The sequence below is a fragment of the Thunnus thynnus genome, chromosome 5 (genome assembly GCF_963924715.1).
Source record: "Thunnus thynnus chromosome 5, fThuThy2.1, whole genome shotgun sequence".
NCBI classification, from domain to species: Eukaryota; Metazoa; Chordata; class Actinopteri; order Scombriformes; family Scombridae; genus Thunnus; species Thunnus thynnus.
In genome coordinates this window covers 26,524,883-26,545,006 of record NC_089521.1, presented here as the reverse complement: position 1 = coordinate 26,545,006, position 20,124 = coordinate 26,524,883, and the positions used below count along the sequence as shown (strand labels likewise).

General features: G+C 40.1%; 1 protein-coding gene across 1 annotated transcript in view; it reads right to left on the bottom strand.

The window, feature by feature from the left end:
* The window catches only part of cspg4 (chondroitin sulfate proteoglycan 4), a 70,106-nt gene extending 54,749 nt beyond the window's left edge, over positions 1–15,357 (bottom strand). Inside the window, exon 1 of the mRNA XM_067590401.1 lies at positions 15,195–15,357. Coding sequence (XP_067446502.1) covers positions 15,195–15,267 — 73 coding nt within the window. The 5' untranslated portion in view covers positions 15,268–15,357. The remainder of the gene's footprint in view (positions 1–15,194) is intronic.
* Between the last annotated feature and the right edge of the window lie 4,767 nt (positions 15,358–20,124).

Sequence of the window (20,124 nt, the reverse complement as noted above, 5' to 3'; positions counted from 1 at the left end):
TTTTAAATGTATAACAACGAGTTACATACAATCCAGGCTGCTTCGGGGCTACTAAGTTTGTTTCCAAATGACCTCACTCTGGAGCGATGTGATTCAAGAGTCAGCAGTGTGAGTTCAGACGGAGACCACCATCAATAGTTTATGATCTGCATTTAAAGGAGGCCTGAGCAGGTCTGTTCTGGTCAAGGTCAAACCATTATCGTCTGTGAATGGCGAACATCTGATGGAGAGTGGAGAGTTCACATAATCCACCACACAGGACTGAAACACATGCTTTGGAAAAACAGCTGTCTGATAATGAGGAGGTCACAGTGCATTAGATCAGTATGTGAGGGGCTCGAATGGAACGTTTGACAACATGTACGCACTGCAGTATCGCCCTTTAATGCCCCTTAGTAACAAGACAAAAAGTCGGAAACCCTGCTAAAAGCCCCTATATTGTTTGTGCTATTGTTCACTTATTACACTCCAAAACATTGTAAAGATATTGTATTCTTAGCCTTTCCAATAGTGTGGTTCAAAATGTAATGTTTGACTTGCAATGGTGCTACCAGAAGGCCTGGGTATCGTTTAAAAAATGACGATACAAGTACCAATACCAGTACCCTTAAAGTGATACTGATACCAATCTTTTTTTCTACTTCATTCGATACCCATCATGTGAATGGAAGCATTAAGATGTGTAAACTGCCACCACTCCTCCCCATCCAAATAATTTTTACTCAAATACATTTTGAAAGTGTTCAAATTATTAAAATATTTATTTTTGAGGCATCTCAGCATAATGAACTGCCAACTCCATCAAACAGACTATGCTTGACTTCACCATCAGAGACTGTATGGGTTGTAGCTGCTGTGGTAGTGGGCCAATCACACATTGCATTAAATTGAGGAACGCTTGCAGTGATTGACTGATTTGACTTGAGAAGTTTTGATACTATTTGGTACTTGGCTATTTCAGTTGATACCTTAAAGGTATCAAGTACTGATACCCAGCCCTATCCACTTGTGTGCATGAATGACAATTTGTTAGATTTTGATAATCCTTGTATACAAGTAGACATTGTACTCTGATGGTGACGCTAGTTAAAAGGTCATGGATGTCATTGAGATCCACATCCACGTCAAATTTCATGGAAATTCAGCTATTAGTTCTGCAAATGTCATGGACAAAAGCATCAGTCTGGTGGAAATTTTAACCTGAAGATGGCACTAAAAAGGTCAGAGATCCACAAAAATTGTTAAAAAGCTCTCTTCAGACCTTGACTATCCCTTTAAAAGTTAATGGTGATCTGACCAATAGTCATCAACATCTCTTCCTGTGAAACGTCAAATGTCAAACATGCTGATCTCAACATCCCTTTATATTTTTAGATGTTCTGGCAGAGCAGAAGTTATTAACATTTTTGTTGTAGCTCTAAATAACACAATAATGTTTGGCCAACACATGTTTTAATAGTTTTGTATTTGTCCATTTCCATATCAGGAAAAGCAGCCGTGTTATGTGTTAAACTCTTCAGCCAAGCCAGAACCCTGCACACACTGATGCTTCTGTGCAGCTGTTTTACATTTCATTTCCATTTAAAGGTTTTGAAAAGCTAATTCCCTGCATAAACTCCTAAACTGTATCCCATCAGGCCAACGACAGGCTCAGGAATCCTGACCTGCATACACAAAGACAGATGTCAGGTAATGTCTGTACATTCCCTGGAAGAAACGTGCTATTTCAAATTTCCAGCGAACACCGGATCATGTCTTTGTAAGAATGTGGACTGGATTTCACCTTTCGGCACAGCACTATAGGTGTCATGTTGAAAGCAGCCTCTTCTGCAGTGTTATTTGGAGGTGAATGTTCCCAGTGAAACATTGTGAAGACATTTTTGGCGAGGGAGAGTTGGCTGCTCAGCAGTTATGTTCAGAAAGTCAGTCAGTTATGAGAGAGACTGAATTTTTTCCATTAGAGGAGCAAGGAAGGTTACAGCCATGCCAACATGTATTTAATAAGCATATACTGTAATCTGTTATAGGCTGCAAGCAGAAATAGTCAAATGGGCCTGTTTATGTTTAAATTGCACTGCCACTAATAAGGATGGTCATGATTAGGCCTAATCAATGATCTATTATTCAGACATGTTCTTGATTATGTGCAATTTTAATCAGTGTTATCAAACTGATTAATTTTACTGGCATTAGTTGTTTACCAACATAATTGCAATATCTGCTGTTTACTCATCATGTGAATGTGGCAGGAAAGCAGAATGCACCCTTTAAGATAACACAACAGTCTTCGCTACCTCCAACAAACATGTTCAATTATGTTGAGAAATGAAATCCACAATTTGGCATGGCGGTGAACCCAGTTTATTCCACTTTCAGTTGCCAGGAAAATATTTGTGCTCTCAAGTAGCTGCATGTTGGATGACACTGTGATTTCTCTGCAACAACAGCTGCTGAGTGAGTTAGTGTCGAGGCTTCTACCAGAATACAACAAGCCGTATGACTTACATACATTACAGGAGGGAAATCTTTACTTTGGCGGATATCGGAAAACGTCTCAGTGTATTTTTTTTGGAACTCAACAGTTTTCATATTTCTCTAACTACAATACTGATTGATAGAATCCAATTCCATTTCTGTTCTATCAGTTCTGTGAACCCACCGCCCTTCAACAATCTCATGTGGTATCTGGTTTGATAATATCTGGTAGCAAAGTGGAAAACATTAATTTTGTTTAGAGAAAGTTTGCAGGGGCTGTAAAACTGTGTCTTGGTTGAGACTGAAATCTAATCATGTGGAGATACTTCTATTTTAGACCTAATTTGAACCACGCTTTCCAGGGATCAGATATTTCTATTTTAAACTGCTGACCTCTCTTTCACTGTCTGCTAAAGTAGAGTACAGGCCTGGGAGTGTAAAACTTCAGACCCACCCTCCTAAAACTTGCTTCACCATTTATGATGTCTCAATTGATTCGCAGCTCAAAGGGGACATTTTAATCCACATTTATAGGTCTATATTTCAATCTGGGGCTCTACTGGAATATCTTTGCATGTTTTACAGTTAAATCTTGCAAATGAAATGTTCAGAACATGTTGAAGCCTGGGCTTTTGACTTGCAGGACTTTAACCATGTTTAGGGTAGATATCCGACATTATAATAGTATATAGATAACAGAAAATCACATAAAGTGTTATATCTATCCTTTAAACATGAATAAAAGTGTCCCCTCCTCTTCACCTACACGTGAGAGACTGAACTGAGGTTTATTAGTCTACTCAACAGAGGATCCCAGCTTTCACCTGAGCAGATGATTCTGAGTCTCACCAATGGAAACCAAGTTGGTGTCAGTTAAAGTGTCAACTAAGAAAAAAACACCCACCAAAGGGATCTAAACCATTTCAAGGTGCTTAGGACTTAAATGCCACAGACCAGATTACCCCTCAGTCATCTAGCTACACAACACATCCTGTTTTTACTTGACCATTTCCTCCTTCCATACATCTACAAGATTGGTTTACTGGGAGCTTGCTCATTTTTCTAATAAATTAATGTGTATTAGAGAGTCAGGTAGCGAGAAAATGCAAGTTCAGATTTCAGATTTTTTCCCCTCAGACTGCCCTTAAGCTAATTGCCATCCGATGGTTATTGCTGCTCTTCTTTATAAAATGCTCTCTCAAACTGCAAATTAGCTGTATAGCCTGTGGAGGTTATTAAACAAGGATTGGACCACATTGCTGTTAGATTGGAATACCTGAACAGGCCATGTGTATCATTGGTGTGGTGCAAATGGAAGCTCTCTTGTTATAGTACCTTGTCCATGGTGTTTTAATCTACTGCAGTATCAGATCTTCATTTACACATATCAAGCAGCAGATTAGTGTATGATTAGGAGGGTCTGTTAACTCAAGGGGCTGCTTCTGTGATGCACTAAAAGATTACTTTTCCTTTGGAGGATCAGAGGAGCAAAATCACAGCAGAGCATTGCAATCAAAGTCACTAAGTATAAACTGAATTTGACAATGTTTAAAACATACACGTGTCTCCTGTGTGGTCACTTACACAATGGAGACACATCTTGAGGAGAAGCTTGAGAATGCTTTTTTGGCTGTATAGTGACAGGATGCTCCAGGGTCATGCATGGTCAGATTCTCCTACTCCGTATCGTTTCATTCTCCAGTGGCCTATTCCCATGACCTGGTCTAGCACAATACGGTACAACAGATTGCATAGTTGGCCACAAAAACACCGGTTGTTCTTAGTGTGCAGTGATCTCTTCTGTCATCTGCATTTCTGCTGGTTTGGCAGATCATTTGTTGACTTCAGTGTGCTCAGCTGCTGTTGCCATTTACTCAAAGATTCTCATTCTTTCCCTCCTTTATCACAATTTCCGCTTTTTCACTTGATGAAGTGGCAACGTTTTAAATAAAATGTTTATTTTCCTGTTTGTTAAATCAAGCATGTAATTATTTTGAGCTTGTTTTCCCCAAATATGTGCTCCCCAAATATGTGCTCAGAGGCAAGGTACAAAAAATGAGAGAAAAATGTTTTCACAGCAAGTAAGATTGCATGAGGGAAACATAACAGATACTGTTGAGGTCTGATGATGAGTAGCAGGTGGAAATTTGTTATGTTGTGATGAGAGCGGCGGATTCATGCATATGTTTTACTGTAAATGTTAAAGGAAGGAGGGGGAAGCAGCACGCTGATAATTCTACCCTATTTTTATTGAAAGTAAAAATATTTCACTGGAATATGAGTGTGTGAAATAGTTCAACGTTTTGAGAAATACACATATTCACTTTCTTGCCAAGAGTTAGATGAGGAGATCTCTCACTTTCATGTCTGTCTGTTAAATATGGAGCTCGCGCCAGCAGCTGGGTAGCTTAGTTTAGCACACAGGCTGGAGATGAGGGGACACAGCTAACTTGGCACAAAATATTACTTTTACACAGGGTTTAAAAATGGGATGTCATTTATGAAATACTGTAGTGAGCTTTAGAAGTGCTGGTAGGCTGATTTTGTTACCTTGGATAGCTGTGTCTCCCTGTTTCCAGTCACTGTACTAAGCTAAGCTATCCAGCTACTAGCTGTAGCTTCATATTTATCATACAGACCTGAAAGTGATATCAATCTTCTGATCTAACTCTTGGCAAGAAAGTGAAAGTGTATTTCCTAAAATGTCAAACTAATCCTTTAATGTCTACCTGTGAGCCAGCACATCACAAGAATAGGTGTGCAGTTTTACTTTATCTTACATTCGCCTTCACCTCATTCTTATTCAATTCCCAACCTGTGAAGAAACTGGCCATTATGTCCATACCATAAATTAGGCCATTTAACCCCAACTCCAGTTACGTTAAAACCTAATATTTAACCACGATCAGTGCTTTATTTTTACTTGAACAAAACCTTTAGATTCCTGCCTCAACCACATCTATTCTACTTTCCTAAACCAACATATGAACTAAAAAATGATGTGGCAAAGAAAATGGAATCATGCTTTAACATGTAATCTGAGTTTGTGCTCACTTCAGAATATTTTCTGAAACTATGTTGAACTTTTTAGTTTTGGTTTTGCCACAACTGTGTAAAAGATTCAACACATGATTGCACAAGGAGCTTAGTTGTCTGGCTTGGCAAACCAGTGACGTGTGCTTCAGCTCCACTGTGCAGCTGTTCGCTGCTTCATGCTACTGCAGGCGGGTGTACAGTCAGTCAAACCAAACTTCATGGGACACATCATTTCCTTTGGTTATTTTAAGCCTTCATAACTGACAGGATGACGACATTTGCTATGGCCTCCTAACACTGGGATCTGTGTGAACCACAACACATAAAGAAAATACACCCTCATGCACGCACACACACACACACATAAAAACAAACACATGTGCAACCCCAACCCATTCCTCCCCCCTTCTCTCTTTCGTCAAACCCATGTGAAGCAACATATTCTTGTTGGTTCTCCCGTCTAGCTATATTTATCTGGTGCAAGCTATTCCAGACTGTGATCTGCCAGATCCCAGGCTTGGTGCTATCCCCAGCCCCCTTGATTCTGTCTGAACCGTGCCTGTAATGAAGCCGTCTGGCTTCAAATTACTCAGAACACTTCATGGTCCCTTGGCGGTGCTGATGAAGATTTTCAGCAGGATGGGAGCTGGCGCTGATATGCCTCCATGTCAGCATGCTGTGAAAGTGGCCCTCCTAACTGCAGTTTCCCGTTGACATGTTGTAAGAAAGACAGAGAGGGAGACTCACTATTTGGATGAAAAAGGGGATGTTCATGTTTTACATATTTTAAAAGCACCCTTATAGAAAATAAAAGAAATTATGTTACAGTCTTGCTGAAGTAATCATCAGCCAGAATCTTAAAACTTTGTCAAAGTGTCAAAACTTTGTCTGTAATGTAATGCTCAGAGTAGAAACACTTCATTCTTCTCATCTGATACACATACCATTGTACCTTCTGGCTAAAGCTGAAGACCATCATATGCGAGCATAAGCTAATAACGTCTCAGAGTCGAGAACTAATTAGAAGCACAAAAAACTATTAGTTTGGAGTCGGGTGTCTCATGATTAACCACTGTGCCCTTGTGCTTATGAGTCATACACCCTCTGGGGTGGAGGGAGTCCCCGTGCTGGCAGTGGAATTCTCTATATTTAAAATAGTGAGTCATTCATGTGTGAGCTACCACACTGTCCCTGCTGGACCTGTAAAAATAGCAGACTTGAGCCTCTAAGGGCTAGCGCTATGTAAAACTATACATAACATATGTGAAATGCAACATACAACACATGAATATTATATAACTTTTCCAACTTTGCTCTCCTTTTTTCATTTGATCTATTTAATATTTGAGTTACAGTGTGTGGTTTATATAGACTGTGCCCTAAATGGTTTAAGTTCCCAGGAGTCAGAGAGTTGGTGTGAGAACAAACATGAAAGACATCTGATAAAAAAAACAGTCTCTCCATTCTTGTTTCAAGACTTACTTTAGATCTAACACTAGACATACTTCATGAGTTGGCTAATTGCGGCACACTTACATTCTTTCATTGCGTTGTTTTGTCTATATTAGGTAAGAGAAGCACAGGGACAATTTGATTAAAGCCTTCAGCTCTGGCTTGCTACTAACTGACCAAGCCAGCTCCAGATGTTGGAGTGGAAACCTCAGGATGAATCAGCCCTATACTGGGAACATTTCCCATGATTCATGCAGCTTTTCCAGCGCCTTAGTAACTTTTTGTTACCCCATTGGCCACATCAGTCTGATTCCAGTGATCAGAGCATGTGAATTACACGCGATGCAGTGTTTATGAAAGCCATTATTGTTCTGAAATTTTATTTAGCCATTAATTTGAATCATAAGATGATGTAAAATAACAATCTGACTATATTAGCAGTTGAGAACATTCGTGATAAAGAATTAGATCTTGAGTATTGATGTTGGGGGGTCAACTGAATAATTTCATGAACACTCTTTGGGGTAAGAAGACATTATACTTTTCCTTTTTCCTTTTCATTTATTTCCAATGGATAAGAGAGACAATGGCAGTCAAAATAGAACTGAATTGTCTTATTCAACCAGAAAATCATAATACAGACTATTCTTTAGAAAAAACAGAATAGAAAAAAGGAAAAACCCATAGAGGCCACTCGTATCGAGACATCTGGTCATGCATAATTCTTGCTTATTGAAAACTTGGCAGTTCTGTGATGATGAGAATTTTCTCTAGAGTTTTCATTTTGGGCACTTCCCAACAGCTCTTATCAGAAATGAACATGCAGAGTTCAGTCTCTGCAGTGGGAGGAAGAATACAGTATAAATCCTCCCTTTCTAAGTGGCCGTAACACACATACTTTGGCACCGTTGTGGTCCTACAGGTGAACCAAGGTGCATGACTTTATCAGTGTAGCATCTATAGCAAGGTTTGTCTTTTTTGCTTTTTTGCAGCGTGTTAGTTTGGTTATCTTTTTTTTTTAATTTATGTTTTTAAAAATTATATTCCGTAATAAATATTTTTCTTATCCTGCTGTCTTTAAATCTGACTGTCTACTGCTGAATAATCCTTACAAGTATCATGAATAAAATCTAATCTAGTACATCAGATTTATGACAACTGTATGTCAAGCTTTGAGCCAAGGAAAACAAATTTAGTCCAAAACATTTTTCCTGTGTCTACTGTTGGATTTTAGCCATGGCATGGTTCTATGAATGGAAGCTCGTCTGCTGAATGGTCCACCACTATGGCTCTGACTGAAATATCTCAAAAGTGGCACTGTGCATTAGTATAGCCTCACAAAGCCACTAGCTCAGCTGCTTAGTCTTTGTCTTTTGGTAGTGAGTAGGCCGACAAAATAAATCTAGTATCTAAGTGAGACCTATGATGGGCGTAGATATTTTTGTAACATGTCCTCACTTTGTAGCTTCTAGTGAATGAAAATTACAGCTGTTAAACTTTATCATGTTCCATGAGCCAACACATAAAACTCTGCCCTGTAGCCCTGTAGCTGTAAAACTCTTTGGTTCATAAGTATAAACAAACGTGAAGAGAATGATAAACTGTCCAAACTCCTTTAATGGCAGGTTTGGTGTGCTCTTAAGCAAGGCATACTGTGTAACTTCTTTTACAGCTGTGGTCCCCTGGAGTAAGTATTGAATGATTTTCCTCCTACACCCAAATAGCTAGAGCCCCACGCTGCTGCTGCTGCTGCTGTAGGTAAAACTGTGCCCTTAGAATTGCCTAAAATTGCATGGCGACAAGGTAATCACAGTTAAACAACAATTTGAAATCCCAAATTGCCACTTACAGATCTGAAATCTGGGTGTAGACCAGCCGTTACTAAACTGCTGCAAAAAAGCCCCTTCCACCAACCTATCTGATTGACGTGGAAGGGGTTAAAACAACACAGGAGTCAACCATGAGATGGCCTTTGACCTTCCACCTAGGGGCAGAATCTGGGCTTGTGTTTATGTACAGAAACTCTTTTGTGTACACACCCAGGGTTAAATGAGGTCTGTGTGTGGGCTGTCTGCCTGCTCTAAGCAGATCATGGCCCTAAAATATAATCGGAGCAGCCTGCCGTTGACAGCCAGCAACCTCAAAGAGAGCAATGTGGGAAAGATCATCTGCCAAGAGAGTATAGAGTCCTCAAGGCGAGGGACATGTCTTTTTTTTCAGTGTTCTTGCATCAGAATGAGAATAAACTCAACTATGATATGTGCTTTTGAAGTCTCTGAGTCCACTGCTTTAAGTGTAACAACAATGCCAGTGATATATTCAGGGGGAAGTCAGAATTTCTCTCTTGTTTTGAATGGGGTAGTGCATCTGGCACATCTGTAGCCTTGTGAAGGGCGATGTAGCTTGATCGCTTCACACGTGTTTATCCTGATGGACAGGATAATTCTGATTTATAACAGCTTTGGTTTTATCTTAATATAGTCTTGGCCATAATTCCTGTCAGTAATTATAACCTACTCACCGAGTTAATAACTGAGATCTGGAACAGGGTGACATCGCTAAAAAGAAGTCCTATGGGGGAAGAAATGTGAGCAATCAGATGATCAGACAGGCTTTAAAGAAATACCCAGGCAGGGCTGGATTAACCCACTATGGGGCCCTGGGGTAAAAATGATTCTGATGCCCCTGTTTATTCCAATATCTTTGCATGTATGTATTTATGTATTAGTTTGTGCATCATATAAGCACAGTATAAACTGAAATAATTAACGCAGAGGATTCTACAAGACCAGGTTTTGAGATTAGGTTATAATACAGGTATCATATTGTGTTTAAGTCGTGCATACAGTATTACCATATCTATTTGCAATCAATCAAATTATCACAATGTAATCACCACACAGCGAACCTGGAGTGTTCAGGCAGTTGTCTGTTTTGCCTGGTTGGTAATCCAGCCTTGCCTCCAGGTTAGCCAAACTTATTTAGAAGAGAAAACAAATATAAAGGGTAAAATGAATGAATGCTGTCAGTTGCAAACATCCTTCACAGTTTATAGAACAAATAGGTTCTACTTTGACCCAACATAATTGCCTGCATACAGTTTTCCTGTGAAACGAGTAATTATAACTTTATCATTTTTAGAGTTTTCAACCTCCTAATAAAGTGTTTTAAATAAATCTCGCTAAACTGTTGGCTCGTTTGCAACCTTGCTGATCATCTGACTGCTCATGTCTTTTGTCATGTTGAGCTTGCAGCGATGTCACTGTGTTCCCAGATCTCAGTAGTTACTTTGGTGACTAAAATGTCATCATCACAAATAGAAACAATGGCCCAAACCATGAAAATAAGACCCGTGTTGTAATGAACAAGAATTATTATTTATGCATGAATCTGTAGTTCAGCTAAATACAACGGTACACACTGGCTTTTCCGAGGGACTCTTTAAATTTACATTTCTGGCATTTAGCTGGCATACACGTCAAACTACAGCAACTAACTGTGAATGAGCAGCAGTAGCCCATGTCTTGTTCAAGGACACCTTGACAACAGTTATTGCTGTTACAGGAATCAAACATCTAACATGTCCATTATGGGACAGACACTGTAATTACTGGGCAGACATGCTGTCCCCTCTGTTGCTGCAGGTCAGATGAAAAAATTCTACCTGTAGTAACAAGATGAAGTTATACACAGGAAAGGAGCGGGGTAAGGCGGGTTACTAATACAGCTAACTTTAGATTCTTGCAATGATGTTAGCCTCAGGCCAAAATCCCAAAAAATACTCAATAAACCATGACTCACTGAAACTTTTTCTCTGAAAGTGCCAGGATAAAACATCAGGCAGACAGATGTGAGTGAGGTTATATCATATGAGAAACATGATCAGTATTGATTGCCTCCAATACTCTGCGATATTATGAGGGTCTCATTTTCATGCAGCCTAAAGGACGAGCTTATCAATTAGCAGAATATCTTCTGAAGTACAAGAGTGAGTTATGTACGACATGGGTTTTAGAGGATATGTCTTGTTTTCATTCTCTCCTAAAGATGACATGTTAAGATGAAAAAGTGAATTACATCTGTGCACATTTTGTCCAATAAAACAGTCCTTTATACTGAAAATGTAAAAGCTCACTCCTCAGACATGTCTCACAAAGTTAGTGAACACCACATCACACATTTTTGGGACGTTTAGTCCTTCAGTCACATGTGGAGGGATTTCCATAGAGAGCAGGCGCAGGGCTGTGTATTCTGCTCTGGATTTATAAACACTTTTTTCTCATATTTTCTTCTTTGGATTTAATCCAAAAACCACATTTCTATTTTGTCCTAACATTACCTTGTGTTTAAAGGTGCAGTGTGTGGAATTTAGTGTCATCTAGCAGAATGGACTTGGCAGAAATAGAGTATAATATTCATAAGTATATTTTAATTATTGTACAATCACCTGAAAATAAGATATGTCGTGTTTTTGTTACCTTAGAATGAGCACTTTATATCTACATAGTGAGCAGGTCCTCTTCCACGGAGCCCGCCATGTTGCACTGCCATGTTTCTACAGTAGCTCAGAATAGTCAAACGAAACACTGGCTCTAGAGAGGGCCTTTCATGTTTTTTGCAAGTTTTGCAACCACTGTAAGTTCTCCTACACACTTGAAAGGGGAAGGTAAGGGGAGAAGTATGCAGTTGGTTGCAATTTGCAACCTCACTGCTAGCGCTAGATGCCACTAAATCCTACACACTGCACCTTTAAACTAAGAGGTAAGGGGAGGGTAACAAAGTGTGTCTGTGGGACCAGCATGACCAGCAGAAGACTAATCTCATCAATTTCCCAATGCAAATATTGGTTTTATTAATCGTCTGTGCAGACACTTGTAGTCACACCATTCTCCCCGCCAACTCTCAAGGAACACATGGAGGCCTTGTATACAGACACTTCACAAAGCCCAGGCAAATTCCATATTTATTTCTTCTTGTTACCATAGTGACATTATACTCTTGGGGAGATAGCAGGCTCATATGCAGTCTCTGGATGCAAATCCCCTTGTTAAGCTTCACAATTGAAAATGCAAACTCATTCAGGAGCAAGACATCTCTAAAACACTCAAAATTGTGCATAAACCATCAGATCGTGTTTGTACTTGATGTTGTTGTCTTATTATATGTAATTTAAGCAATTTAAGAAAAGAATCCACAATGGTATGAGGTAATTCTATCAATTCTCTTGCAATGTTAGTTCTGCCAATAAAATTGGACAGGAATTTTGTTTTTCCCCATTTCGCCCCTTATCTGCCTGTTCATTTATCTATTTGTATTTCAGAAAATGCCAAAAAAGTTATAAATGGATTTTAAGATGACAAAACAAATGATGAGCACCATACGGAAGCAAAATATTTCATAGAAAGGTTGGTAATAGGACAAGAAAGAAGTCGTTAACTATTCACAACAGAGGGGAGTGGCCGTGGACGTGGCTTCCTTAGGAAAGCATAATTTCCAAACAGATTTGCATAACAACATCAAACATTTTGTGACTATCAATAGACAGAAAAACAGGGGAAAAACTTTATTACCCTGCCAACCAAACAACATTTGAGCTCTGGAGAGCAATTTATGGTTTGGACATAACTGCCCTGCCTATTTCCCAAACCTTAGTACTGTGGTGGTTAAAGGACAGCCTTAATAGCCACTGACGAGATACAGAGCTGTAGGGTGTTTTAAAGATTCTGAACAGGGATATGTCATGTCCAATTTCAGATATAGTCACGGTAAACTGTGCATCCCTTGATTTAAAAAAACAGTCTGTCCTATGGCTGCTGAATACAGAAGCATACTGGCAGTTTTGCTTCCAATGCCAAAAGAGATGTGTCTCCATTCAATTCAATGGTGAAATAATATAAAGGATCTGAAGGGGTTAGCAAGTATTTAGTAAGCTTTATGAGTGAAAGCTGGTGTTATCAACAGGTGAAATTTTAAATTGGGTGATATCACAAGAAGGTGAAACAAGAACAAATATATTGACTCTGAAACACTTAATCTCACATCTTAGTTTTCTTACATTTTCTGCATGAATTCTGCAAGCAGAGCAAATTATAGAATTGATCTGTTGAGCTACCGCTTATGCTCACACTCCACACACACTCTGTTCCTGTGGCTGCTATGTGGGCGAAGCACAATGGTGTAAGACTATGGGAAAATGGTAGGTTGCTCCACTGCAGAAAAACTCATGGAAAATGTTATTATACATAGGGGGAGGCTCACTGTGCTTTGTTCATGATTTGTCAATGCACAAATCACTTCTGCTACCGAGTAAGAAGCTCCTATAAAAATACAGCGTGGGTGCAGGTAAACCACTTCCATACTTCAAGAAAGCCTGTAGTGCTTCTTTAAGGAAAGGTGCCAATGACTACAGGAATGCCCAGGCATCTGGACGTCATGTGGCGCATGGCCTGTGACATTTGAAGGTGTAAACACAGGGAAGAAACTAAACCTTCTGTAAGCCTTCTAGGTAGTTGGTAGAAGAGTCCCCCGACAGCTTGTGGCAGGCATTTTGTGAAGCGAAGGGGGGCCAGAATCTAATCAGTGACTCTGTACATCTGGTCAACATTAGCATTCAGTTCTCCAGGGTCAGTGGGTGAGTACTGTTCACACTGAGGCAGTGAGGATAGTGCCAGCAGATAATTAGATGAGGAGAAATTGTTCCCTCATACAGTTTTTCCTGTTTTATTCTGCCATCATTTTGATTAGGGAAACATTTGGTCTTGGACAAGTAGAAAATTATATCCATTGCACCATTTAACCAGTCATTGCTAACTGTAATTCTAACTATGTATATCTGTATGAGGATACTGCACACTGATAATGATTTTCTGCCAGTATTCATGCAAAAGGTGCAAAGTTTCTGCAAAGTGCCAACAAATGCAATGTCAACAGTCACTGTTCGCTAAATTCATCAGTGGAGGTATTGCCATTACGCCAGTCAGCGGGTTTTATCTATAAATGAGCAAACAGAAGGGCAGATGACTCTTTTCATGCTTGTGGTGAGCAGATCACAGTGCAGAAGAACTGAATCCAGCTCTCCAGCTGAGCTTTGATTCACTGCCATTGAAACAAAGCGATACTCCTCCGTTCAGATCAAGAGCCACTTTTTCACTTTAGCTGCCAATGAGACACTCACAGAGAGGTTTGCCCGGACTTAATTGGAGTGGAATTTGCAGTGAGAGTTTGAAGATCTGACAGCCGGCAGAAGACAATGGGCTCAACAGCTGCTCTAAGTCCAAGGCTGATCCTGCCAACTCGCCATATGTACAATTTTGCACTGAGGTGAGTTAGTTAAGCTGTTTAAAGACACTATTTCAAGTTTCCATCCACATACCGGATTTGCCTCACCCAAACACTGTACATCCCACACAAACCGTACTTGAACTCAAGAAGAATAAGAAGAGCTGCTGCATCATATCACATTGAGAAAGGTACACCTGTAGCTGACTTTGCCCGTGCACTATGGGACCATTGTATGGGCCTTGGCCTTCCAGCACCCCCCCTCCCCAACAAGCTCACACTACCTCTCTCACTCCCTTACAAGTCCCTCTCTCTCTCTCTTGCTTTCATCTCTCCTCTCTGGGTGGATAAGGAGCAGCTCTGCCTGCCACTGTGCACTTCCTTCTGAAAGATCCATTCATTGCTGCCGGCAGAGGGACCTCATCTCACCTCCTAACCACAGAGGGCTTCAGCTTCACTACCTCCTGCCTTTTGGCAACACGCTTTGAATGCAAACATTCTCAAGGTAAATGCGCTCACACACAGGCACAGAAAAAAATGCATTAGAAGAGAAACCGACAGATGTTGTCTCAGACCTTGGACCAGGGTCAAACCCTTGGTACATCTTTTCCCTCATGTATTGAGTTTCATCCAAGGAAAGGAAGGTTTCACTGCTGAGCAATGAATGGCATGAGGACTGGGAGAGGAGACAGCAACAAAAAAGAAAAGAAAGGAAAAAAAAAAAACAAAAACCTGATGTGGAGTTCACTTAGAAACTTCTGGCTAAGTGCAATATTGGTGCAGTTTCAGTTTAGAGTTTAGTTTAAGTTTGAGAATTCATCAGCTTGTCATATGTTGATTTATGCATCTGGGAAGCCTCAGACAGTGATCTGATCTCCCTCAGTGCATCTCTGACAGAGGGGAGCAGAAGGAGGGAACGGGACACTGACAGAATGATTTGCAGTGGTACTTACCTCCATGACCGGGGCTGGGGAGGCAGAGCAGGGTCAGGAAGGCACCGACCAGGATCGAATGCAGGGCTTTCATATTTTCGTGCTGAAAGTTAAGTCCTCCACTCTCACGTTAAAGACACTCCATTCAGAAGGGACTGAATGAGTTTCCAGTTTTGGGACCTGCTACAGGATACTCCTCTATGTGAAGGGGCAGGGCTGGGGAGGGACCATGGGAGAGACGCCCTCTTTCAACTCCCCCCCCCCCCTCCAGCACGCTCACACACATGTTCAAAGATTGGATAATCATATCCTGCCTCTCTCTTCTGCCCCTGCACTCAATCATTCATAAGTGCAAGACAAGTACGTGCAAAAAATCACACATACAAACACATAAACACACACACACACATACAGTATATACATTCACATATGTAAGTTTACCAACATACTTCTTGTAACACCCTCAAATCAAACATCCCCATAGCAACACTTCTCTTCCTCTCTCTCAGTCTAGCAGTCTGGCCATTCCTGGATTTGTAAGACTCCCTCCTTTTGTCTCACTCAGTAATTGGAGTGGCCTTTGGAGACCAGTGGCTGCCTTCTGCAAGGATAAACCTTTTATTTTTAATTAAAGACAAATCAGGTTGGCCAACTCTCTTGGCGCTTTATCTTACTAGCCTTTCCCTTGATCAATGTCTCGTTCTTTATTTTTTTTGTTTAAGAAACCTGCTCCCGAAGCTAATTAAGCTCACATTTAAGTGTGCAGGAGAGGCAGGTTGTGTTGGATTTGAATTCACTATCTCTCCTCTATTGATAGGGCAGGTACAATGACAAAGTTTGACTGCTCAAGTTATCTAAAGCACTCAGAGAGAGACTTTAATCGTGGTGAGTACTGTCACTGATTGTTCCCCATTTGGCTTTTACTTTTTTTTTTTCTTTGGTAATGAACATGCACACTCTCCTCACAAGGATTAGTATTTTCAGGTTGGATGCTGAGATTAAACCTCAAGTTCACTTTCAAAGCCTGAACGTTCAATTTCACCTGTCTCACAGTCAGCTGGTTGGCAAATTATTCCTCGTTCTCTCTGACAGCTGAAATGGGAATACAATTAGAATTTCTAAACTCTTCCTCTCAGGTGTGGAATAACTTTACAACATTGATTTACTGTTGACTGCTGCCCATGCAGTTCAATTAGACTTTTATTGTTAAACTGGACAAACAATTCCTCAGAAATTATCCTCGAATTAGCTGGGACATGAAATATGATTCCACAACATGAGAATGAGAGGGGCATTTTACATAAATGGTGATGAAGTTTTTATTCTGCAATTTGTGTGTGAATGCACATTATAACAGAGAGCTTCAACATGTCAAGATGAAATAATCCATACATCCATACAGGAATATGGCTGCAGGATTCCTCTGATTAGTGCAAAAGAGAACAAGTTCTCCCTTAAACAAAATCTCAATTTCTTTTCTTTGGTTCAACAGCACCTCCAGTGGCAAACAACAGCTCCACAATGAGGTGGCATTAATTTATTGTGAAAACAACAGACACAATGAAGATGAAGTGGACCTCTCATCTCTTTACAGAAGGGCGTGAGAGATTGTGGCCGTAAGAAAACCTGCTAAATAACACATGGCACCTGTAACACCACACTATTTATTGCAGGCAACCTTTTCTGACACCACAGCCTCCCTGATTATTTCAGCATGACATGAGATACAATTAAAATGCTCCCTCTGAGCCTCAGCCAACCGTTTGCACCGATGACATGCTCTCGCCTCCCTAGGGATGCATAATTTGCCCTGGAGGGATGTCACCCACTGATATGAGTGGGCTCCTGCAGTATGCGAGAGCACAGGCAGTCTTATGTAATCCGCAACACCAGTGGCCCCCTTAGCATAAGCACTTCAGATGATGCAAGTAGATGTGTGTGAACCCGCCTTTATCAAAGTCAGTTGATGCAATTCAAGGGATTTAATTAAAGTTACGGATATGGCTTAATAATGCATGGGTGTGTTGGTGTCCTGTGGAGTCTTTATTGTAAACAAACAGGGTTTTGTTTATGTTCAGCTATTCACACCAAAATATATTATACGTATCCTCAAGGCCTAAAAACATGTTGAATGCATTTCCCACCTCATAAAAGCCTTTTTTCATGTTTTAAAACCTGTGTTGTTTATGTTGACATGTGCTCTTCTTCTTCTTCTTCTCATCTTTTATAGCTGTACTGCTGCATTTTACAATGAAATTTTCTATCACGTTAGCCTCCTGTTCATGTTGTGCATGTGAATCCTTGTGGTGGTGGAACACAAGATAAAAACAATATAAAACCCTCTCATGGAAACATTTCACTAGAGCACCACTAGTGGTCACTGGGTACCTTTAAAGCTACATTAATTCATTTTTTGGGCCACTTTGGAACAGCAGTGCTAGTTGAAAACACATCTGACGTGTAAAGTTGTTGTGGCAAACCTGTTAGGAAACTGTTGACTACAGTATTCACAGAAGCTACATCCAGCACACATGGAGAAACATAAGCATTGATTTGGAATCACATTTCTGGGCACCTGACGCATGTACTGTTACTTCTACTTTCTTAGCTCTATTTTGGTCTCCAACTGAGGGAAAAATCTGCTCAACTGTGTTCACTAGTTGCTAACTGCCCATCTGTTGTTTGGTGCTTGGTGAGTAGTGAACCCAATTGCCAGAACAAAACGTTGACATTGAACGTTTCTGCAAACCACAGAAACGTTGAATATATATGTTTCAACATGTGTAATACGTATCATATCAACATTTTTACAAACGTAGCATATTAACATATCTATCCGTTGAATAATGATGTTTTATGGTGTGACAGCGCTGTGGTTAAGATCTGGTTAGGTTTAGGCACCACTTGGTTAGGGTTAGAGAAAGATCATGGTTTGGGTTAAAATAAAATTAAAAATGGCTGCAAATGTCCCGATGTCTCACTAAAAACACTCATCCGCTTTTGTCAGTTGAAACTGGAAGCAGGTATTGGTTTCGAGGTGGTCTCAAACCGTGCTCTGGTGATTTCCAACTTGCTGCCAAGAAACTTATTAACGATCCACCGACCCCTCTTCCTCCTAATAGGAAAGTCAGCTCATATAGATCGTATGTGAACTACGTCACTTTAGAAATATTGATATGATATGTTTTGTTGAAATATTAATATGCTATGTTTTGTAGAAATGTTAATATGCTATGTATTACATGTGTTGAAACATAGATATTCAATGTTTCTGTGGTTTGAAGAAACGTACAATGCCAATGTTTTATTCTGGTGACCAGGCTGATTTATCAGCGCTTTTTGCTGCAATGAACTGCCTTTTGTTTTTGGAAATAAGGTTGATGAAAACTGAGTCTGCAGGACAGAAAAATTAAACAATGAGCTAAAAGAGGCTAAAGAGTAATTGGATGCTGTTATTATTTCTCCTCTTCTTGTTGGCAATGAAGTGATCCATTTCTAGTAAATCCAGTGTAAGGGATACAGGGCACATTTCTCAGTCTTCATGCAAAAACGGCTTCTAAAGTTCAGCTGCAGCTAGAACACAAGGCTTCTTTAGCCTCAGTCAGATAAATCACAGCGGTATCCTCCAAAATTTAGTAAGACATTTCCTCTTTGTCTTACCATCCCTCCCCCACAGCTCTAAACACTTTCTAGGGAATCCCAAAGTGGGAATTTCATACAAACACCCACTTGGCTAACTCGGACTGCAGTTGCATATCATCTTAGACGGGACTTTTGGATGTTTTTTTGCAGTTTGAGGACAGTAGATTTAGACTTTTACTGTTAAACTGGACAAATAATTCCTCAGAAATGATCTTTCTTATCTTATCCCAATTAGCTGGGATATGAAATATGATTCTAAAACATGAGAATGAGAGGGGCATTTTATGTAAATGGTGATGAAGTTTTTATTCTCAAATTTGTGTGTGAGCTTCAAAATGTCAAGAGGAAATAATCCATACATCCATACAGGAATATGGCTGCAAGATTCCTCTGATTAGTGCAAAAGAGAACAAGTTCTCCCTTAAACAAAATCTCAATTTCTTTTCTTTGGTTCAACACCACCTCCAAAATTTCAGTCATTTAGTAAGACATTCCCTCTAACCCTGACCCTAACCCTAACCCTCTTATCATCCCTCCCCCACAAGTCTATAAGGAAACACTTTCTAGGGAAACCCAAAGTGGGAATTTCATATAAACACCCACTTGGACTGCAGCTGCATATTATCTTAGGCAGGACTTTTGGATGTTTTTTTTGCAGCTTGAGGACAGTAGATTTAGTCCCCCTCCAGATTCTACTATCTCACCATATTACCTTCCTGTTATTTTTCAGTAACTTTCCTGAGCTCGGAGTCCGTTTAGCAAGTTTTATCAGATCTCATTTCTTTCCCAGCGAGTGTAATCTTCAGACAGAGCAGTTAAATTGGGACATTTTGCCAAAATATTACCTCTCAATTCATCCTGGGCAGAGGGAAGAAGCTCAGCTTTCACCACTTGGGCTCAAATATCATCTTCGTGTGTTGCTGCAGCCGTCTGGCCAGACCACCGCTATGCTCTCAAAGCTGCAGACTTGATTAAACCGCAGCAAGTATTTCCATGTTATTCTAAACCTTTTTTTTCCACTGTCAGGATAAGGAGTTGAGCCAAATGCCAGATAATCACAGCGGTCTGTTTTGATCACCATGATTTACTGCTTTTAAAATGCACTGTAATAATCAAGTGGCCAATGAACAAAGAGACTTAGTGGCATTGGCAACTGCAAGGACCCTACTGTGGGAAAAGAACTGTTTCATAATAAGAAGTCCCTAATATTGTCCAGAAGATACCATTTTTGTGAACCTTTTCATCTAATGCGAGCCCACTTATAATAGCTCACTGTCCATTAGCTAATTAATCATTAATTGTTTGACTA